Here is a 24,979-nt window from a genome sequence, read left to right as displayed (position 1 = left end):
GTGCCTGCAGATCAAGGGTGCAAGTGTCACATATTCCCTACTAAGTATTGGGTGAACAATGCAGGAAGTGGCCAGGAGGGCCCAGGCTGCAGGCTGGGGTGCCAGGTGGACAGAGGGGCTGTGCATTCAGATTTTAGAAAGGTTTTGGCAGAGCAGGGCTACACAAGGGTCTCTGTGGGGGGAGGTGAAGAGCTGCCCTGTGCCAGGCACAGCTGGGCCCAAAACAAATCCACCACAGGACATCAGTAAGCGCATCAGTCAAGCTGTTGAGTGATGCCTCACTGAAAAGCCTACACAGAAGACTGTGACACAGAGTGAGGGAAAAAACAGTAGAAGAAGCAACATTATAGACACCAAGATCAGTGAAGATGAAGGGGACATAGTGCTGGTACTGGAATGGACTTCCCTGAAACCCCTGAAGACTGCATGGTGAAGCAGGCTGACTCCCTCCCCCCCCGCTCCCATGGAGGGCCATGCTGGAGCACATAACTACACTGCAGCCTGCTGAGGACCCCAATCTACAGCAGCTGAATATGATCTGAAAGAAGCTGCTGTGGAATCGAGAGCCTACTCTGGAGCAGTCACATAACAGGAACTGTGGATTCCTGGGGACCCACACTGGAGCATCAGTGAAGGACTGGGGTCCTCTGGGGAGAGGACTTACAGTGGACTGTATCCTAGGAGGGACCTCATGCTGGAGCAGTGCAGAAGTGTGAGGAAGGAGCAGAGGAGATGAGTGTTTGATAATCCCCATGCCCCTCTTGGCTACATGACCGGGCAGGAGGGCGTAAGAACTGAGAATGAAGTTGACCCTGGGAAGAAGGGGAAGGTGAGGTGAGGGAAGGGGACAGGAGGGAAGTTTTTTTAGTTTGTATACTTCTCACCACCCCACTCTATTTTTAATTGGCAGGAACTCAAGTTAATTCTCCCCATGTGAGTCTGTTTTGCCTGTGACAGTAACTGGTCAGTGATCTTCCTGTATGCATCATCACCGATGAGCTTCCCCATCTTATTTCCTGTGAAGGAAGAGGAGTGACAGAGCAGCTGGCTGGGGTTCTGGCAGCAAGCCAAGGTCTACACTTTATAAACATAAATTCTGAGCATACCCTACTACGCCATTACAGAAATAGTTAAACACAAAAATGGTAAAACCTTCATTAATTAGAATTTTCATCATCATCAGACATGCATCACAAGCTACTTCAATACTATCACAGCAGTAGTACAGGCAACAAGTAGAACACACTCACATGGAAAAATTAAGATCCTGCATCAGCTTGATTCAACTCCTGTATAAAGTTCAAGCTACTGAATTCCAGTAGAAGCTTACCATTGTCTGGGTGATCTCTTTCAGCAGCTTCCACATTTTCTACAGACTCTGAAAATTTACTGCATGCTACTGCAAAAGAATCTTTGCCAGAATCAACTTCACTTTCATCATTACTCCACAATTCTCTATTAAATTTGTCATGGTCTGGATGTCTTTTAAAATCGTCATAGTCCTTCTTCAATCTAGACCTTGAAAATAACAAAACTAATGTTACTAAAGAACCACACTGGTTTTAACTTTTTAAAATTTTATTTGTATTTCCTACCACACAAAAAGTTGCTGCAGAATTAATAGCATGTGCCATTAAAAAAAAATTCACAGTAGCTTTGTCTGCAAGTCTCTAAAACCTAGAAAATGTGAAGTAACAGCAATGTCCCTTCTCCTACCAAAATCAAATTCTGTGATATTAAGTCCTCTAACAATAGGTGAAAAGACTGAGTCAAATATGGCTGTTATTGTTTTACTGCATCCGTCTTCTGTTTCTTCCTTTATCTTGAACTGTGATGGATATAGCTGTATGAACTTCAGTGTTAGCTGTAACAAGTCTACTCTTTCCTCTAAAGGCAACTCCAGCTAGGGAATTAAGGAAATATTTTTTTTTCTTAAATGCATCATGCATTTGGCCCTGCTAGAGGACTGTAATCTAACTTTTTTCTTTAAGAAAACTTTCATACCTGTGGGCCATTAGAAGAACTGCCACTGTCATTCCCACAGGCTCACACTCCACGAAGATAGGGCACATGATGAAAATACATAGCTGCTTTATTCTTTTTAACACCATTCAGAAACACATCCATTTATCATGGTACTCCTAAACTGCTACATATTTCCATTGCCCCTTCATCTAAACAATTATTTTAGATGAGACCAAGGAGTTATTTTAGTGTACTTTGGCCACACAGCTCCAGACAAAAATTTACTTATATTAGGTAAAGCTCACGTATAGGATTCTACACACTTAGATAACGATCCTACTTCTGCGTTCTGTAAGTACATTTAGCAAACAAGAACTAATACTAGGCACCAAACCATTCCACGGCAGAATTTATAAAAATGGTAGATAGAATTGGAAAAGCCAAATGCTGGAAACAGAAACCCTAACAGTATTACTATCTCCCATTTCCAAAAGGGGTCTGACTTGCTACAGACAGGAAGAAATGAAACTTGAATAGAAAGGAATAGAAAAAAAGGAAACTCTTACTTAGATCCATTATTTAACACAGTGTCTAAATTTCCAAATAAGGACATAATTCATGAATGATATCCACAAAATGAGCTACTAAGAAATGAACTCTTAACAGTTCTGTTTACTTTGGTGCTAAGGTTATGACTTTTTGTAACATAATAAATACCTTTTTACACTTTTCAGAACTAGTTCTGCACCATGGGACTGTGTACGTTGCTTCCTTTACACATTTAAGCATCTCACTTCACTTTACCAATCATTTGACACAGTTCAAGCTTCTAATCATTACTTGCTTTTTAAATGTCTATGTGGAAAAACTAGGGTAGGATCAGAGCAACAGCTATATGGCTAACTGATAAGAATAGCACAAGCTTTAAGGCCCAATAACCACACCAAGTCAACATCCAATCTCTAGGATCTCTAATATAGGTAGCACCTTCACTGCTTACCAATACTGGCCCACACTAGATTTAAATCAATCACCATGTCACTGATAATTTCTCAGACTACTCATTCCAGTTCCATTTCGAATCTGCAGGGTTACAAAAGCCTTGAAACAATGTTTTATGAATTGCTTTGTGGTGAATTCACAAACAACCAATTTTGGTAGCTTTAGAGAGTAATTAGTTTGATAAAGAATTCTAAGAAGCCCTGGTCTAGATTTCTATATACAGGGTTTCAGAACTTCTTAATCAAACAAACAGCAATACAAATCCCAGCTGGATTGTGGTACAGCTATTGATAGGGTTGCCTAAGGAATCTAGAGAATTTCAGAGGAAAAAAAAATAGGGGGTTAAAACTCAAATATTTACAGACAGTAAGTCTGGGACATAAAATGATTCCTCCAACTAAAGCACTACCAGTGCCTTCCTCCTCAAAGTATTTTCCTTGAATTTATTAGAGAAGGAGGCTTACTGATTAGTTTTTAAAAGACAAATTTTATTATCTCTTCCATCTTATTCTCTATTTTTAAAAAATACTTACCTGTTTCTTTGAAATGCTTTCATTAGCTTTGGTTCCCATGGTAACAGTTCATTGAGCAGTCGTATCAAGGTACCATGCAGTTCCTTTACTGCTTGCTTCCGGTGGTACCATCTTCCCTGAAAACACAAATACCATTTATTTATATTGCATTAGCTCTGAATCTTATTATGCTGCATAAGTATTACAATAATCCTGGTACACTAGTACAGCATAAGAGAAAAATAACTGGAAGAAAATATTAGTAGAAGAAAATATAACTGGAAGAAAATATATATTACATTTTAGTTACAGATAATCCTAACCTATATAAAACATTAATAGTTATACCTTTTTTTTAAATACAGAGATAATGTTCTAGTTAGGAAAGCAATAATGCAAGGATGTTCACACTCTACTCTAGTCAAACTTAAAACTGAATCACAATCATATGAACATACAGTGTATTTTAAATTACTGAAAAGAGTAATTAACATAGCTAAGAATGCATTCAGGTCAGGGAAACCAATCATGTGTGTGTACTTTTTACAGAGACAAAATTTCTACAGACAATCTTACCACAATCTCATTTAAAATAAGTGATAGAATTTATATTTTTTACAATATTTGAAAAAAACAATTACTACAATTTTCAGGGATAAAACCACACAGTTTCTGCATTACTATTTTTTGCATTTTATTCAAAATGCCAGACAGACTTTTTTTAAAAAAGAAAAGTATTGCAAATTGGTAATTTATCAAGTTTTCCAACATAAAAGAAGCTTTCAACTTAAATGTATAATTAAAAATGGTTTTCTTTTCCAAACTGATATACATGATCTTATGATCTTCCATGAAGAACTGATGTTTTAATAAATCTGAAAAGGCTGAATGAAGATAAAAGACACTGGGAAAAGACAACTAGCATGTATCTTGCTAATAAATCACAAACATGGTGGCTGTAACGCTGCAGAACACATCTCTTAACACTCTCTGATACCCCTTACAAGTATTTCTTCCCAGAACTTTATTCTCTACCTTATTACATAAAGTATTAAAGAACACATATATATATGTAACGGCTACAAAAAGAGATGTGGTATATTCTGGTACTTCTGCCACTCTAATAATTCTGTGCATTTTATGTAAATGAGGATTTTACCTCTTGACTTGTCTGAGAGGATGTAAGATGGCAGAAAGACTATGGTTCTGCAAGAAAAGGAAGCAAGACTTGGGAATTTTTATATTAATATTTAGCTTTTGGGAGATGTCATATCCTTCATGTCTTCCTGTGGTCCAGCATACCACAAAATGAAGGGCAGGAAAAGATGGATAAGGCTTGACACAGATCCCTTTCAGTCTACAATTACAATTTTTCTTTGAACTTGGGAATAATTACTTTCTATACATTTCAGCAGATCTCTTCAATAAACAGGAAGATCTGTCACCCTGAATGCTTGTTTTAAGACCAGCTATTTTTTATAGAGAATAATGTACATGTTTCATAACAAAACAAACAGCTACTCTTCCATCCTTCATTTAAAATCACAAAAGTGAAGATTTAAAGTAGGTAATTATGCTACATTACCCCCTAACGAGCACACAGACAAGGCCACCAAACAGTAGTCTAATATCCTTAATTTGTAACTAGTCATATTTCACACACCATTACAGAATCAGAGAACTGTTACAGTTGGAAAAGGTCTTTAAGATCACTGAATCCAACCATCAACCCAGAGAAAACCACCATGCCCACTACAGAGTGTCCTGAAATGCCACATCAACACTGTTTTTTAAATACCCCCCGGGATGGTGACTCCACCACTTCCAGTGACTGACTGCTCTCTCATTTCATCTCCCTTGGTGCAGCTTCAGGGCACTTCCTCTAGTCCTGTCATTACTTACTTGAAAGAAGAGGCCAACCCAACATCCACCTCACTACAACTTCCTTTCAGGAGAGCAAGAAGGTCTCCCCCACCTCAGCTTCCTTTTCTCCAACCTAAACATTACCAATTCCCTCACCCTCTCCTCACAGAACTTGTTCTCCAGACCCTTCACCAGCTTGGTTGCACTTCTCTGGACACACTCTAGCAACTCAATGCCCTTCTTGTAGTGAGCAAAGTACCTGAACTGCAGCCTTACCAGTGCTGAATACAATCACTTCCTTAGTCCTGCTGGCCACACTATTCCTGGTATAAGCCAGGATGCTGCTGGCCTTCTGGGCCATGTGGGCACACTGCTGGCTCATATTCAGCTGAGTGTCAACCAGCAGCCTCAGGTGAACACACAAAAAGCAAATCAATCACTTGCCAGTATCCCAGTTACTGTTTCTCACTGGGATTTAGGATTTGACATTAAAACTGTTAGTGGCAACATACACAAACTTAATCCATGACGGTTTCTTTCCTCAAAATCATTCAAGACACAGAACAAATACAGGCCAAATAAGGATTTGAGAAGGGAAGGGAAAAATCCTTATCTTTTAAGTTATTGTGGTTTACTTGTCTGTCTATGCAAACACGCCATTTTTGCAAAGCAAGTCATGACACAAATAATCTACTATTCCTTAAATATAGTGAAGAGGAAGGGACGTTAAAATATGCCTAAAACCTTAAGAGACATCACTTCAAAATCCAGCATTACCTTCACTATGCAATTCTATTCTTTAACAGTTTTGGAATTTTTCAAAGAAAAAACCAAAAAAATCAGTAATTGATAAAGCTATGACTTAACTGCCTATTTCAGTATTACAGAGCTCCTATTAATTCCTATAAATATAATTTGCCTTTGTCTGTATGGCAAACTCTTCTCAGTAATACCAAATAATACAATTCAGGAGGAGATACAAACTGAAGTTTAGAAGGTTCAGGGTAGACCTCACAAGGTCTATTAACATCAGAAACATGGTTCTCAGGTTGCACAGAGAAGCTGTTGAATCTCTCTGCTTCCTTCTTGCTTTCATAACTTGGCTAAGTCAGGTACTGGATGACTTAATGCAGCACTGACAAAAGTCCTGTTTCAAGGTAAGGAGAAATTCAAACACTCCTTTAAACCACTGTCTGTAGGGTTCCTTACAATGAAGATGAAATTTTCCAACAGTCACCTGATGTGTTATAGGAATAGCAAATAAATAGAATGCAACAATTCATGGCACAGAAGGAACTGACCATGGCAGAGTAGCAATGACCATTCCACTCAAAGTAATCCAAGTATAGCTGTCCAGAAAAATTCCATGAGGAAGGGTTTAGCGGAATGGCAGGATTAGTACAAAGGAATAGCTATTACAGCCATGTAGTTCAGTCTTTGTCAGAAATGGAGATCTGGATGCACTGCCTTCTGGTGTTTATAGAATCCAGAAGGATTGTATTAGTAGACATGCACTAATATTATTCAATTACATGAACCAGACTATTTCTACCTCTAAAGTATGTCTTTATCATTGAAGAGTTTACTCTTGACATACGTGTGAAGAAACAGGCCAGTTCACCTGAGTTAATTCTATAATAAAAGTCTGCATTCCTAACAGATTCTTTAAATGTTCAGTGCCTAACTTGGATTTGTATTGAGTTATGTTCTTATGTGGTCTGTAATTAAAACACTGTCAGTTCGACTACTATGGATGTGACTTCAAGTTAACATCATTTTCCAGGTAGTGACAAACAAAATACCATTTTCTTCTGGAAACAAAATGTAAAGTATTAACAGCCAAACAACAGCAAAAAAAAGGCCTAGACAGAATACAAGAGTAAAACACTTCATTCAGCTGTGTTAAGTAAATTTTAAGAATGCAAACATAATAAAAATACACTTCAGAAATGTGCTGAATGTTTCTATATAAACCCAGAGATACATTCAACACATTCTCAACTGAAAACTTACCTTTAAAAACAAGGTTTCTGACATCCAGAGCAGCCAGGAAATGCTGACTCCACTCTCCATGATGCCCCATCATACACTATACTGGCATACTTATCATGGAACCCCAAAGCAGACTGGAGCCAGGATATGGGTATATGGGGTAAGGACTGAACTTCATAAGGGAGTTTTTGTTTTGTTTTTAAATAAACACACACACACACAACACCACAATATTCTGCAGTTTTATGAGATTTTCTTTAATCTTTACTTTACATCCCATGGACATAAAATAAAGAAAATCAGAAATCTTATAAAACCATGCAATATTGTTGAAAAGGGGTGGTGGTGGATGGAGAAAACTTACCTTACCCTTAATAGGCCTGCTCCATTCTGCAGCGGGGTTCTGTGGTATGTGTGACATCACCAGTCTATCATTTTCTAGTGATGTCACACAGAGAGGGAGTTGGTGATCAGCTGCTTTGGACATCAGATACCTAAAGAAGAGAGACCAATAACTTTTTCAATTCAGATATGGATTTATATTGAATGTTCTTAGTAGCCAATTTACGGGACAAATAGTAGAATTTACTTATTTTAGCAGCAGTTTTCACTGAGAAGGAATGCATGATGAGATTATGTATTCATACTACACAAATTCATCTATAATTGAAAGTGCTTTCATTTTTAATATGCTTAGAATTATCTTCTACTACTGTAGAAGATATTACTGAATAGTACAAATACATATCAACAGCTTTGATGTTATTTGAAGACTGTAAATGAATATAATTAGGAACAATAATTTGCAGTAAATTATACACCAAAGTTCCTCTTGAGCATTTACAGGTGAAGATACCAGTCCTCAAACTTTTTAAAGACTTCAGCTTGCATGTCCATGACCATCTGATCACACCAACCTATAGTACCTAAATTGGTACCCTATAGTCTCTTACTAAGCCTTTCCAACAAATGAAGAATAAAATAAATTTTAAAAAGGCAGTAAGCTTCTTGATACTGAGAATGTCTATTTCATTATTTAGGTCACTACCTAATGACTATCAAATTACTTTTCATTTGGATTTTTATCCATATGTTCTAATTCTCTTTGAGCAAAATTATTACATAATCATCATTGCACTGATTAATCTACCACATCTATTTTAAAGATATAAAACACAAAAACCACAGAGACTTTATCAACATGATCTTACTATCTTTTTAAACCTGCCTCAGAATACTGAAACTATCCAGCACTGAATTGTCACAATTATCTCTGCGTTTGAAGGAATTCAATATGTTAATGAATTAATACTTCTGTAACTCATGAAGTAACTGCATGTATGCAGTATCTTCAACTACTTAAAAAATTATGGATCTTGTTTAACTTCCTTTAATATAGCCAATTTTTGAATCTTCTTAACCATGAATATGCAGATATTCCTCCATACTTCATCCAAACATCGGAAAATCAGGTGTTTTGTTGTAACTGTATGCTGACAGGATGCTCTGAATACTTCTTCCAAAATAATATAATAACCGACCAAAATTCAAAGCACTGTAAAATGTTTTGGATATACAGTAATTTCGCTATGACAAAATGCAGAATCCACACTTTCACTTTTGAAACTGTAGAAAGTTACATGATAAAAGTGGCTGAAAGAAAGCTTCTTAGCAAACATTTAATGGAGGGCTAGCCACAAAATGAAAAGCACGGAAATTCGTGGGAAACTAAGAAAAAATAATTGTGAAAAAAACTAGACGATACAGACAGAAAAAGAGATACTGGAGTTATGAAAAACTGAAGAGTGGGACAAAAATACTGACAGCCGGTGAGATAAGCAAGGATACAAATAGCAGAGAGGTAAAAGTAATTTTTGTGGAGAAAATTTAGAACGTGAACCCTAAAATTTGCTTTATTCATGCATATTATGCAAGTAAATATCTGGTTGAAAACTAAGCAGTTGGTTGTGTGGATTTCCAAAAGCTCTACTTGCTCCATCTCCTCAGAATCTGTACAGATGTAAATGTCAAAATTTCAGAATCAAACTTCAGCATTTTGGGCTCCTAGCAGTGTTTTTAAAACATGCAGGCTGACCAGAAAGAAGCAGTAATAGGCCATCTGGAAGTGACTCAAGTACAAAGGTTTTGGGACAAATAATGGAAAAAAAGTATGCTGGGTATGTTGCACAGAGTCTAAGCTGAATTTAAAAGAAAACATTGTAACTTTAAGGCTTCAAAGTAGGTGTATTAAAATTCTGTTTTCCTAAATAGTTATTAAAACAAGGATCTCTTTATCAGCAGCTTATACCTGTAAACATGTGCGGCAATACAGATTTCTCAGACTATAATATTATCTGTTGCATGTACAACTGTATAAATACAGAAACAGAGATGAAAACAAGTAACTGAAAACTCCTTCCATGAAAAATCTCTCAAGCATGGTACATACTTCACTGAGGAGGGGGAAAGGAGGTCAGGAGGAGCAAAAAATGTGGAAAAGTCTACCTTCTGCTAAAAGGTGAAAGAATCCACTATTAATTCAGCAATATCAACTAGTAATCCAGTAATTATTAAGTTTTCACAGGGCCTAAATGAGAAGACACAGCAAGTTTTTCCACTTGATTGTTTGTGAAGTTCATTAAAATATTAGTAAGGACCCAAATCTATTTTTGATGGTCACATGAGTCTGTGTAGTGTCTTATCTAAACACAGTTTCTCTGCCAAGTATTTCCAAACAGATGGCAGAATTTGATTTTATTTTTTTACTGTACACCAAGGATGTATTTTATAAACTTCTACTTAGTAAATGAGCCACTGTGCATTATTTTTGCCATGTTTTACCTTTCTTTTTTCTCCCAAATGTAGCAAATCAGCGAAAATCCAGAAAACAATCTTTAGTTACTTCCACTTCCTATGAACAAATATAATTCCAGCTTGTTTAAAATGTCAAAAAAAACCAGAATTGTTTCATCCTGCCCCAATGTATTCCTTTCAATAACCTCACTATCCTACAACTATTTTACCTCCAAGGTTCTCAGTATTTCTGACCTGAAACTGTGTTTTTTAACTCTGAATTTCCAGATGCTTTCTGAAATACCTACTTCAACAGGCGCAGCACAGAACCTCAGTTTGTTTTCTGCCCTTTTGACTCACCTGCTTATAAGATACACCCACTTTCAAGTCAAAGACATTCACCTGTCTTGGGAAGTAAAACTGCCTAATTAAAAACTTCAGGCACAACATTTGAAGATGTCAGAACCCAAAACCTTTATAAAGCAGGTTTTTTTTCTTTTTTTACTAAGTCACTGATGTCCTACAGACCTCTGCAAAATAGTAAAAGCTTCAATACATTATCTCTAACCCCTCCTTAATAGTGAATTTGGCTGGTGTCCTCTGAGTAAGTAATTCTACTTCCCCTCACCTTTATCTGACATGGTCCAACTTTTCTTTCTCTGTACAGAGAGTGTGGTCTCCTCAGGAAGGTGCTACCACCTTTCATTCATTTTTAACCTTGTCAACTGTAGGCACCCTGGGCTTTGGCCTCCCTTCTCACTCTCCAGATAGCTATGAACTTACCCGGCTTGTAGGGAATGAATCAAATCCAACGGTGCTACCAAAACAAAGTTTTGCACTTCACTAAACAAGGAATCTTTAAATGTCTATGTCTTTCGAAGACAATTTATGTCTTAACATAACCACGACAGGGCCTAGAATTGACTGTCCTTGTAAAAAATCAGTTCATTTTACAATAAACATGCTTACTACTGTCAGCTTGCAAAATCCCATCTGCAAAAAACCCCTGTTCACTATATGACACAAGCATTTGCAATTCTTTCAGTTTCACACTACATCATGGCAATTAAAAAAACCCCAACAAATTCTGCTATGATATGACAGTTAAATACATTCCACTCATCTACAGAATAGTTTAATTAACAGTTTGACACAAAAAAACCAATTACTTCAGACCACAAGAGAAGCTGATTACCTGAAAGGCAGTAAAGAGATTTCTACTTGCTCTGCAGCTCCCACTAATTCTACTTGATGCAGAAGACTGCAGTGAAAAATGGGATCCAGAATATTAGGAACTGATACTTGTTTTCTTGCATACTGATCAGGGTAGAAATTGCTACTCTTTCCATATCAGAAATTCCATGTATTATATGAAGCCTTTATATAATCCTAAACATACTAACAAAATGCTTTGCTACCACATTTTTTGTCAAAACTATTTTTTATCAATACTGCTGCAAGTAGATTTTAAAATGTAATTAGGCCACTTTGAATGTCTAGAGGAGTTTGCTAGTTATAGCAAATTTTTAAGAGCTTAAAAACAACTGAATTGTGCTGCTTATATACAGAGTATAATTTTCAGCAAACATGAGTTAAAAGTACAACAAACCTCAGGTGGATTTTCATCCAACATGTGCTCGTTCAGATTTCTAACTGATTGCTGACTGCTTCTAATTTTACCCACATCTTATCTACCCCAGCATTAACAACAGAGAATTTTTAGTATAATCTAATTCTTTTTATTGTAAATTCTGCTGGTTTTGTTTCAATAATCCCATTTTTACTCTACTTTTTTAGTCACTTTGCTTTGAAATGAAAGGATGTTACCTCATATGTTCTAAGGAATGTACCAAAGACATTCTCACTCAGACATTACTTAGGGAGCCAGTCTCCATCCTCTAATTAGGCAGTACACAGAGCATTAAACTCAAGTACTTCAAGTTTCCCTTCTGCACCTCATGCTTCCTCATTTCCAGTCAGCCACTCAAGTAGTAAAACTGCCCAACTCATTCTCTTCTCCCCCTCTTGGAATGTAGTAGGTGGTAAGAAGATGAACTGCCCAGTAGCTGAAAGAGTAAGACCTTTTAGAGGACCTGATTGTAATATTAAGTACAACTTCACCTGCTGCACTTTTCCTTTCAATAGTCCTACCTTCTTTTGCACCTGGATGCTCATTCCTGTCCTTACAACAGACCCTCAAACTGTGGCAATACATAAGCACAAGTACAGTGCAACTGAGTCATAAACTGCACTATAAAATCGACCCGAGTTGCAAAAGCCTCTGCAGCAGTACAGCAGTAGTAGTTAGGTTTATCCCAGACTAACTCTCCCACTATGCAATCAAACAAGAGATTGTGCCACCCTCTCTTGTGTGCTGACACAGAATATAAGCTGCTAGTGGCACAGAGAGAAGGAATTATCAGTTTTGGCTTATGTCAGTTCAAAGAATATATGAAATTGCAGCCTGTAGCTAGAGTTCATGCATGCAGTCTGGGAAGAAGATAATACTACTTGAACTTGTTTAAAATTAAAGAACTGAGTTGAAATTTCATTTTTCTCTCTAAGCAATTAGGGCAAATTGACACTAAGGCAAATTTCTTCGTTGTTAAAACAAACGTACCAGTACTTTAGCAAAAGAGGAAGAATTTTTAAAACAAAAAATATTTATCATAGTTAATTCAAAAGATAAGACATGTACAAAAGAGTACAGAAACAAACTGTTTTATCCAAACAGTGAAAATCCTTTACAACAGGTTTCTTATTTCATTGTTGTAAGAGAAGCTCATAATAATGCCTACACACTTAAAATTCCATATTGCTTTCCATTACATAAGCCTGCTCCAATTTGCTCTCAACTCATCAAAAAAACCTTGTTTGGGCTAAAAATGTGTCATGTAATTTCTTGGCTTAAACTAGTGCTCTGAAAAGTGTCAAGACACAACCAGCCCAACTGCCTATAAAAACCACAGGAAAACAGTATATTTACTCATGTTAAAAGCCTTCCAGACCAGCTCTTTCATTACAGCTTCCAAATGGCTTCCAAATACTAGAGAAGGAATACCTTTAACATACTCCAAAATAGTCACCTAGGAAACAACAGGCAGTTAGGACTAAAAACAAACCCCAACCACACCATTATACTTTAAAGTCTTAATATAAATTAGACAACTTTTATTTCTAATGTGTTAGTATTTAATATAAAACTTTAAAGCTTGCCTTGAGGATGTCTCTGAGTAGCATGTCCTAACAACTACTAAAACTGGAATGCTCAACTGGTTAGCCATAGAGGAGGCACTATGCATGCCTTCACCTACTCCTCTACTGCTAACAAAAATCAATACATCTATTAAGTAGTAAGAACACCATCATCTTCGGGTTAAAACGAAAAAGACGTCTATGAACAGCATAAAAATTAATACCAACATTATTAAGCTTTCACATTACATCAAATTTCTATCCAATTTTAGAACAACATTTCACTTAATAGACACTTCAGAAAAGCTGAAACAAACTATTCTTTATACTTCTCAAATTGTCACTGTTATTTATGTCAGAACTAAAGAATGAAAATCTGCATTTCCTCCAGTTTTTAAGATATTTAACCTAATTACACAAAAATTAGGTTAAGACACAAAAAATTACATTCTAATGACACAAAAAATTACATTCTACTGACTACCACTTGCAAAAATTCACCTGATTTAATGTTTACTTGTATGTTTAAAAAAACGAATATGAAATTTGCCTATTACTTTAAACAATCAATACTTCACCATTGCCTTGTAATTCCACCATCAGCAATTAATCCTAGCCTTCTTCTCTACATGAAATTTTTAACAGAAGTGTTCATAGACCCAGAATCACAATCTTACAGATCTACACAAGCACACAGATTATCCTTGCCTCACATCTTACAAATTCTAAATGAGTTGTTTCTTACCTCCCCTGTACTTAAGTATTTGGGTTATTTAAGATGGTGCAATTAGAACTAAACCTAGAATTCCTGCTGTAGTCATTCAATTTATTTTCACAATGACATTATCAGATTTCAGTTCAAAGAGCAATTATGACGTATTTAGCATTCGTCTACCCTTGAAGAAGTCTTGTTGGTACAGTTTTACTAGTAAACTAGAAGTCTCACCTATACTAAGAATACTGATATGCTGAAGAGTACTCTCATTTTTGGCCTTTTTTCTATTGTTGATGGCTTTTGTTTTTTTCAATTGTTGACATAGCCTGATAACCTCTTGACAACCTCATCATAAAATAAATTAATTTCAAGTTAAGCCTATTTTTATTCCTTTTGATATTTTAACTGTCTGCACTGAAATTTGTCTTAGATTCCTAATTTATATTGTTCTCTTCCCCCCTTAAATAATTTAAGAAAAAATTCTTTCTGCAGGAGATTAAATACATTCACATACAGTAGGAGCTTAATTTTGAAGGTACAGAAAATGCAGTATTTTTAACTATCATTCACAGAAATAGCACAGAAATGCCTACCAGAGGTTTAATAAACAAAACTGCAATGAAAAAGAGTAATAAGATAAGCTGGTTATACAGGGACATTTAAATGAGTATTATACAGCTATTTAAAACCATCTGCCATCTTCATGAGAATCACTACCTCCTACAAAGCCTTCAAGTGTTGGACTCTCTTCTCTAACCATTATTGCTTTGAGGCTTTAAGCTGGACAGACTGTGTGTTCCAATGTACATCAACAAAATTTGTAGCTCAAGCTGGTAGAAAAAGCTAAATACCATGTTTTCCTGTATAACCTACTTGACTAAAAATTAACCGATGCCAATTTTAATAACTTACTTGCAGACAAAAGTAATTAGGAACCTTAATAAGCAACAAAAGTTAGTTCAGAGAGGATATGATCAGCAACACACAGGATGATATGAGAATTTTATCCTTTAATTTATTGTGAGGTAAGAGTTTGTCCTCAGGCAGGAATGGTCGCATGGCTTCTTAATATAAATGAAATACTCCTTCTAAGGAATTACCATTATCCACATTTTATTTTGGCAGTGAAAAGTGTTACAGTTACTGAACTAAGACATTGTGAACAGAGCACTATATACAGAAAGATTAATATTACAGTGTTACAGGTATCAACCTTATGAGGCTTCATGCAGTTACCAAACAGGCATAAAAACTTCAGCTGACAGGCCTCTAGCAAACAACTGGCACCATTTTATACCCATACAAGAGAAAGCTTTTAATGTCACATACCGATTTCTTTTTAATGTCCTCCAGAGCTTTGAGTTCTCTCTCAATCTTTGTGATTAATTCCCTGAGTTCATCAAGATTAGTGCAAATAAGCTAAAAAACAAACGAACACACACTTGGTAATGTGGGACTTGGAAAAAGTACAATAAAGTTAAATAAAATCTAAAAGCACATTATTACTTAGTGCCACTGCGTGATTTTTATTTCCTCATGGCATTTTTAATGTCAAAAAATTAGGAAAATTTGAAAGGACAAAATCTAATATGAAAACACTTCAGTCTTAAACCACATCTGCCTGTAAGCTTCCATTTCAAAATGTAGGTATTTTATCAAACCTTCTGTGAATGACAACTACTGAATTTGCCTCAGCTATTGTAATGAGTTGGATCAGGTTTGAGTACTAATTCCCTGGTGAAACAAAGTGTACTAACTTTGGATTATGCTGTGCTTATAATACAAATACACTTGTTACAACCTTCTCCTGGACGTAACTTCACACATTTACACAAAAAAGACAACCTGGCCCTGTCCACCAGCTATCTACATTTTGAAAAATTATTAAATTCTTCTTATTCAGGTGTTTAGAAAATGGCTTTACATTTTTTCCTTTCAGAATATGGATGCTGTTTTCTCAAAAAACAGACATACAAAAGTAATCTGTATGTTCTGGCTTAACACCACTTAGGGCAATTAAAGACTTATAAACTGGAAAGATGTTACATTCTTTCAAATTATCATATGTAAAGACCTGCTTCTTCCTGAATACCCTTAGGTGGAAATGTTTTCTGAACTTCTGAAAACATGTTGAAATAACTGCTGAAACAGAAAAAACTCACAAAAATGGTTTTAGCGTACAACTGCTAATTTTAACTTTTTTCCCTGAAATCAGTAACTCATAACAACACAATTTTAATTCAATTACACACAAAGTAATTGCCCAAAATTCACATTAGGAAAACTTCGCTTAATTATTAGAACACAGAACTGACACTTTTAGCAAAATACATACCTATTGGGAACCTCTAACTTACACAGGCTGTATTTCTGTATCACTTGTGTACTCTTGAGACCTTTGGGGAACTGGAGTGAGTGACAAACTGAAGTTTACAGAGTTCACATTTATGAAGTTTTAAATAGTATACAAATAAGGAAATGTGCAATGTTGCTGTAAACAATGTATGTAGGACTCTCTTAATCCAGGAAATAGTATTGCCATGTGTAACTCTAGTGGGTTCAACACAAACTATTGAACATGCTCTCTGTCCTGCACCTTGAGGAGTTCAAAATAAATAAGCTATAAACTGGAAGCTAAATACTGGCTTTTCCCATCTGGTCTGCAAATGATTCTCTGATATTGTACTGCTAAACAAAAAAGTGCAAGTTTTCCACATGAAATCCTTAACAAAAAGGCATGGATAAAGATTTTTCCTAAGCAAGGATAATACACTTCTTTCACTATACCCAACAGTTTAGGTTTTAATTTTCATCACTGCTTCTTATCTTCTCTTATGATAACATGTTTAGTCCAGTATAACATAGATCAAAGACAAAGTATAATAGTAAACCAAAGAAAGATCAGTGTCTTCATTTGCTAAAAAGGGGTGTTATTTTTGTCTAGTAACTCACTTCTAGAAAGGCAAAAGTTTGCAAGAGGGATGATTTAAGAACTATTTGAATGCTGTCCTGGAAATACCAACTGTATCTTTGATTCTACCATAATAAACCCCTACATGTCATCAGAGAGTTCATGTGGCCAGACTTTTCACACGCTCCAGTCCTGTTTCTAATTTTCAGAACAGACACTTGAGACATAAGGATCTAATTTGCAAAATTGTTAGTGTGTACCAATCCAAACTACATCAATGGGAAAAACAATTCAAATATATCAAGTTTAGTTGTCTTGAGGCTGGAGGTTATAAGGAGAGTAATCAAATCTGTAATTCCCAATTTTCATCAGAAGAGGTATACATTTGAGGCTAATATCCATGTGTCAATTATCCAGTGGTAAAACAAGAAGCTCATCTTAGAGGATTTACCTTCACAGTGTCTAGTATTTTAAATACTCCAATAATGTTCTGAAAACCACAATGAAAAAGGTTCAAGAAGAACTGTATATTGCTTCATTCACAGCAGGATCTGAGATGAGGTACTGAAGATGCACACTGATGAAGAAGATCCTTCTCAAACTTCTCACTTGGGTTAACATTTCCCATCTTAGAGAACTGAACAAACATTTTGAAGGAAAGATGAACAGCGATAGAAAAAGTGTAGAGTATTTTGTGTGATCATTTTGATATGGAATCTAGATGCTATTTCTCATAAGGAGACTCTAATGTATGTTTCAGTGTTCCTTGCTCATGGTTGGTAATTGGCTGAATTCATTAATTCAGTTTTCTGCAAACAATAGTACCTTTCCAATTTGTTTTCTATATTTTAAGAGGTAAGTTAATGTGAAGGGCAAAAAGGCAAGACATAGATTTTAAAATCTAGTAATTGTCATATTTTGATAGGTCACTAGTAGTTTCACATACTGCTCTTGAAGAACATGCTTTCTAATCATCATTACAAGAAAAAGAATCTGAAGAGAAAAAATGTTTCCTTTACGACTTACAGAAGTAGTGAAAAGTTAGTCCTGGTTCTCTAAAACACTACTTGGTAGCTTAAAGATTCAGGCTGTAAACATTTCCATTAAAGGGCAGGTCATGTCAATAGTTTTCTATATGCTAACTACAACACAGACATTTTCACATCAGGTACAGAAATTAGTACATGTGGGTTTAATTTTTATAGGGAATAAGCACACTGTTTTTCAACTGAATACAATGGAAGCTTCAGATACTTAGTATTTCAGTAGATTTTCAAATCTGGTGTTCAACTTCCCTGTTAGCATACAGTCTCGGGTCTCAGTAATCACTCGAAGACTAGCACTGACTCCTAGACCTTCAAAGAGGAAAGACAGGGAATCTACCCTTCTTTTTGCAAGGAAAAGCAGGGAAACCAAGCTCTATCCCAAATTTGGACTATTTCATGATCCATTCTCAGCATTTATATATGAATTATTTATCTCTATAAAAACAAAACTGTGGATTTATTCATACAGGCTTAGTTGTACTCATCCAGATCACTGATGCTCCCTCTTCTTGTCCCTCTTTAGAAAATCTTTTAGCCTAATTTTTATTCATTTCAGTGGGGTCTTGTGCTTAACTTCAGGTTATGTGTGTAATAATTAGAGCCATAAACTACTTTAGGTTGGAAGGGACCTTCCAGATGTCATCTAGTCCAGCCGCACCCTGCAGTGCACAGGGATGTCTTCAACCTTCACAGAGTCCTGGGCAACATGACTTTGAATGTTTCCAGGGATGAAGCATCCACCACCTCTCTTGGCAACCCCTTCCAGTATTTCATGACTCTCACTGTAAAAAATTTCTTCTGTGCATTTAGTGTAAATCTACCCTCTTTTAGCAAATAAGTATTTCCTCTTGTTCTAGCCCAACAGTTCAGGCTAAAAAGTTTGTCCCCATCTTTCCTGCAGGACTGTAATAATGATTGTAAGTTACACTTTCATTTCCTATGACCCTGCTCTTTTATTGCTTACATCTCCATTTGTAGAATGTCCAGACAGCCTTCTTTCAAGAGATGTATTTATAAATACAACATAGATGATAAAACTGAAACTGTTAAAATACAGTTATACAGAAAAGCTGAAGTCGGCCCAGTTCTTTAAAATGTGTGCATTCCTTTTTTCCTTACATGTAAACCCTTATAGCTACATATGTAGATGTGAGGGCAATAGAGGAAAGACTGGCACAAAGTACTTGTTACCAAACCTAAATGCACTTTACAGCTGGAAGAGAAACCCATGAAAAATCACTTTAGTGTTCCTGCTGTACAGCAATATAATTACTGTAATTTTTTCAAAACACTAATGAGCAACAGGAATAATCGGCTTGGAAAACAAAACTTCTTTTAAAAGAAAATGTGCAATGGACAACTAACTCATGCTTGATGGAGCTGTAAATCTGGTTCTCGAGTAATAGTCAAAATATTAAAAATGGACAATTTTTGTGTGCTTTTATTTGGTGAGGATAATTTAATTTGCATCTGGTTTTGGTTTTGGATTTGTCTTCCATTTTGTTTGCATTTTGAAGTTGTTTTGAGGTTTTGGTTTTTTGTTTTTTTTTTTTAAAGCAAGGCTGAGCTAAAGAATTAATATAAGGTCTGCAACCATACACAAGGGGTGAGTCATGTTCACTGACCTATGCTTATACTGCTTTGTTCATGACATTCAAACAATGATAGAGAGCAGAAAATATGTGCAGTCTGTTTCCTCAAAAGGTTACTTAAAAATGTCATTATAAATGTTAAAATTAATTAGTGAAATGATTCTGCCCCTGTACTCAGCGCTGGTGAGGCCACACCTCGAGTACTGTGTCCAGTTCTGGGCCCCTCAGTTCAGGAAGGATATCGAGGTCCTGGAGCAGGTCCAAAGGAGGGCAACCAGGCTGGTGAAGGGACTTAAGCACAGATCCTGTGAGGAGAGGCTGAGGGAGCTGGGGCTGTTCAGCCTGAAGAAGAGAAGGCTCAGGGGAGGCCTCATCACTCTCTACAACTACCTGAAAGGAGGTTGTAGGCAGGTGGGGGTTGGTCTCTTTTCCCAGACAACTCTCAGCAAGACAAGAGGGCAAGGTCTTAAGTTGTGCCAGGGGAGGTTTAGGTTAGATATTAGAAAGAATTTCTTTATGGAGAGGGTGATCAAGCATTGGAATGGGCTGCCCAGGGAAGTAGTGGATTCTCCGTCCCTGGAGATATTTAAAAAGAGGCTCGATGTGGCACTCAGTGCCACAGTCTAGCAACCACAACGGTGGTTCAAGGGTTGGACTTGATGATCTCTGAGGTCCCTTCCAACCCAGCCAGTTCTACGATTCTATGATGTCCTGAGTTTTTTTATTAAATGATTTTGATGTATACTTTGGGTCACTGCACATACTGTAAGATTTATTTATACTAATTTTGTCAGCATCAGTGTCAAGATATGATTTTCAGGTAAAGGAACACCACTTGGGTAAGGACCTAGTATCATGAAATAAATTGCCTCATGGAAGGTTTGTTTTGGTTTTTGCTTTGTTGGTGAGGGGTTTGTTTGTTTGTTTTTTAGATTTGTAGGTTGCACATAAAACATCTTATAAATTTTAGTTCATTTTCTTTCTTCCCAAAAGAACTGCCATTTAAATATTAATTGCAATATTCTTATGGCTATACTCCCTCTGGCACATCTCACATGCCCTGTATATACTCAAGCTGTCTTAAAAATAAACTCTTACTTTCAAACAGTTACATAATTTCACTAACTTTGGCCATCCATATATGTGCAGTATCTGGAAGCATACTCTTAGGCTCTAAAAGTCTTACTAGCATTCCAAATAGAAATGGTTTAATAGTTTCAAATATTTCCAACAGTTATTCCACTCCTATCTGTCTTCTTCAAAAAGGCAGATTAAATTGTTAAAAAGTTTCCTACTAAAATTAAACTGCAAATAGTAAAAGATCTTAGTTTTACCTAAACCAGATATAAAACCTAGCTTTGATCAAAAGAACTCGTAATTATTTTGTTATATTTTAATAAATATTTTACAGAGGGCAGATTAATAATGTTGATTTTACACCTACATGTAACTGTAAATGTACAGTTTGCCTTCGCAAGACAAAAAGTTGGGCTGTTTTAGATAACCTTTTAGACAGATTACTTAAATGCAGTAGTTTAATCCTGAAAAAAATTATTTCTAGCTTAGCTGTGTACAGCCTTGGCACACAGGGAAGATTCTTGGAACAATAAAACTTTTAGATATGGTACCTATTTTTCAGACCATACAGATATACATATCTATCAGTCTTTTCTCAATATTGACGAACCAATTTTATCACCAGAAATCCTACCAGCTCCACCTGAGACATGTAATCATCATGGAATAAACTGATTCTGTTTGAGGGTTTTATGTAATACTCATGGTTTAATGTGGGTCCACTGTTCATAATAGCTTAGAACAGTTTCTGGGAAAAAAAAAAATTACAGCCAAAGGAGAACTTAAATCAGGCATGTATACATACATTGTGACAGAACTGAAGTCCTTTAAAACTTCTACTACAGTACCATAAAACCATATTATAACTAAGCACTCTCTGGTCTAAAGGTCATGTGCAGATAAGGAGTAAAAGTTACAAATAAGATGAGCACAGAAGCCTACAGATTTTTTCAAGCCCTTCAGTAGATCAAGCTAGAATTCAGTTCAAGACCACCATGTCACACCTCATACAGATACCAAGCAATTTTATCCCTCCAAAAATACTATCTACCTTAAAAATTCTATGAACAGCAACTAGCTTTTATAGGTTTTGTCCTGTAACAGACTTATCCAAGATCTTGAACAATACTGTGAAACACTAATGGCAAATAATAAAAAAGCTAAAATATTCTCCATCATGAAAAGGTGAAACGCACTTAAAAAAACATATCAGAGTAAACCCATTTGAATTAGAAGTCAAAATAATCTTTTAATAGAATTTCCAAGTCTCTATCAGAAACTACATTACTTTTTAATAGACATTCAGATGTCAAGTGCTTAAACATAGATTAAAATAATTTACCTGAAATTCTGGTATGGGAGACTTTGTGACCCCTTTCCTCTTCTTCGTGATTGCTTTTTTAGATACCGATTTTTTTCCTTGCAAGATTAAAAGAGAAAAGCTTCATAATGCTGTTTGCTGTACTTCAATAATAAAACCAAATTACATACAGACTTGAAAGTTAAAGGATAACTAACAGATGGCTGGCAGTAAGTCACAAAAGCATGATGAATCAAACTAGACTGAGCAAAAGCAAGCATTCAACTACAAGTATCTGTGTAAGGCAGTCTTTTTGGAAGGGGAAAAAAAAAAAAAGGAAAAAAGAACAGACCTACTACAATGCTCACAATCCCATCTAAAAATTGAAGTCATAAAACAATCAGTCACACCACCATTCTGCATAGAGAGAAATACAGAACTTACATCATAAACTTAAGAAATACAGCATCTTACCTGCAAGATTTGTTCTCTGACACTGCGAAGTTGACCACACATTAGGGCCCGAAACCCTTCTGTCTTTTAGCAAAAAACACCTTCATAACACAGCCAGTATTTAGAAATACCCAAATACATGTACTGACGTTTCCAATGCAATCAGGTTACTAATTTGTTTTCTCTGTTCATGGCAATACCTAACATTTCAGAAGAAAGTAAACACCTTCCTATAATGCTCTTCACTTTGCTGCAAATGGAACTGGACCAAAGCTAGGAAATGCCAGCCTGTATTATTCTTGTGTCACCTTACATTAACCCACTATCATGATTTTACTGTGCCGTAATTACTAATATGAATCCACACTGCCTTTTGCAACAGGGTCCACATCTCATCTGGGTTCAGAAGCGAACAAACTATAATTCATCTCACCTTGGACACAGGTTAACTATTTGTGTACGTAACATGCTTTAGGAGGGATCTTTTTATACCACCTCCAATACACAGAGAGCTAAGCCATTCCTGAGATGAGAAAGGGGACAACTACAGACATCTAAGGCAAGAACCCCTCCATGTTCTGTAGACTAATCATAACTGTAACAAATTGTCCTTTTAATTCTCTTACCAAAGAATAAGGGCAGATCCACACAGTCACTTAATTTTTCAAACAAACTACAATAAATCTTACCTTAAATTAAACTACAATTCAGTTATCTGTGGACATAAAACAAAACTCTCTGTTGATCTGAGGTAGCATTTATCTCCAATAACATACTACCTATCTACATGTAGAGCTGTTAGCATCAGAGTCCAAAAGCTCAGTCTGCACATTTCCTAGCTTTATATGCTGAAACAAATCACCTGGATATTAAATTAAAAAAATAACACTGTCAAAATGCATACAATCTGCAGTAAAAGACAAAGCAGCTGTGTAACATTTTAGCTAGCTTACCACTGCTGCTTCTGAATGAAAACCAGTTCCATCTTGCATCAGGAATGCAGTAATATAAAGGCTTTCCACAATAAACTTAACTGCCAAAAAAAAGCTGGAAACTGCACTAAGCAGACACAACTAACAGTAACTTGATTATTGCCCTGTCCACTGAGAAAGTGTTTGGTGCTTGAAGGATGGTGAGAGCAGAAACCTGTGTTAGTACAATCCAATAATTGAGGATAGTAAAAGCACTAAAGTGAATGTGAAACAAACACAACATGGAGAATAGATAATTTAAAAGTGAGCGTTGTACCAGAAAGCACAGAAATATTTGTCCTGCTTGGAAGTGTATTCCAGATTTCACGCACGACTCAGTCTCAGAGTAAAACTTTATAGAACAAAACTAAACCAGAGTGAATGAACTATTTTATGTAAGATTAACAATTTTTACATTATTGCATTTTAATTTTTGATGCTAAATTAATGGTAATTAGGTGGAGTGGAAGAAATACAATATCCTGCTTTGATTTATAGTTTGTTCTAATCTCAGTTCCAAGAGGAATTGAGGATTGAATTCAACTAAAGAACTGAATTCTAATTGTCAACAAGTAATTTGTTAAACTCATTGCTGAAAGCAAAAAACCAAATCCAGTTCTAAAGAGAGCTTTGATATTTATTCCTTTTAAATAACAGCATTGATTCTATTCTAAGATTCACTGGAAATCAGCATTTTAAGAGGCCCTTGGCCAGCTCTGAGAAAATTCTTAGGTATTATTTAAGTTCAGTGATTCCAGAGGAACAGTGCTCTCTTAGAAGAACAAAAGTACTGTCAAACCATGCTTCAAATTTTAAAGTGACACCATAGAACAATTTTAAAGAAAAGTATTTTCATAATTTTTAATTAAAATATAATTCATACAGCACATACAGTTTCCTCCAGATAGAGAAACAGCTGTTTTTCACATCAAACAGTAACTCCGTAATATGTAATATTTTCTGTGGTAAAATGTACCTAGTGTGCTCCAACTGCAAGAATTCCTGTTTTCTCATAACATTCTAGCAGTAACTCCACTGGGTTCAAACTGAAAAACTGGCTTGAATTTTCCTGTTCACAAATGTGACAGACATTATCTCATGCCTTTCAAACATGCTGCAATTACTGAGCATGTCCTGTATTCATTTTATACGTCTCATCTTCTGTCTTGGGATAGAACTGCTCCTCTTTTAGAAAAGGTAACACGCAATAATCCAGAAGATGAAGTGTGACTACAGAGTTTCAGAGCTTCCAATCTGACACAGCACATGCTTTTAATTAGCCAAAACAGCAAAGGAGGTCTGAACAATTACCTGAATAATGCATATATAATCAACTATGTAAGTAATGTAAGTAACATGTAAATGTAACATTTTAAATAAATAAAATAAAATCTCAATGGTATGTTTGTATTTAAACTGACAGCTCTGAATACACTGAATGCATTCTTATAGCTGGGTAGAATGCCTTATTTAATACTTTCAACATGGTTAACGGGCTGTGCCAGACCTAGAGACTAGACAGTACTGCAATGAAGTTTTTACAACACAAAAGTGAAGATTAAACTCTCAAAGCCAGTACACCAGAAACTAAG

General features: G+C 35.9%; 1 protein-coding gene across 1 annotated transcript in view; it reads right to left on the bottom strand.

The window, feature by feature from the left end:
* KIAA2026 (KIAA2026 ortholog) overlaps positions 1 to 24,979 on the bottom strand; it is a 44,840-nt gene that overhangs the window by 4,523 nt on the left and 15,338 nt on the right. Inside the window, exons 4-7 of the mRNA XM_008496253.2 lie at positions 22,006 to 22,082; positions 15,367 to 15,456; positions 3,501 to 3,616; positions 1,331 to 1,518 (exon numbers count right to left, since the gene is read on the bottom strand). Of these exons, the coding sequence (XP_008494475.2) occupies positions 1,331 to 1,518; positions 3,501 to 3,616; positions 15,367 to 15,456; positions 22,006 to 22,082 (471 nt within the window). The remainder of the gene's footprint in view (positions 1 to 1,330; positions 1,519 to 3,500; positions 3,617 to 15,366; positions 15,457 to 22,005; positions 22,083 to 24,979) is intronic.

Source organism: Calypte anna, chromosome Z (assembly GCF_003957555.1).
Source record: "Calypte anna isolate BGI_N300 chromosome Z, bCalAnn1_v1.p, whole genome shotgun sequence".
Taxonomy (NCBI): Eukaryota; Metazoa; Chordata; class Aves; order Apodiformes; family Trochilidae; genus Calypte; species Calypte anna.
This window is presented reverse-complemented; position numbering and strand designations above follow the sequence as displayed.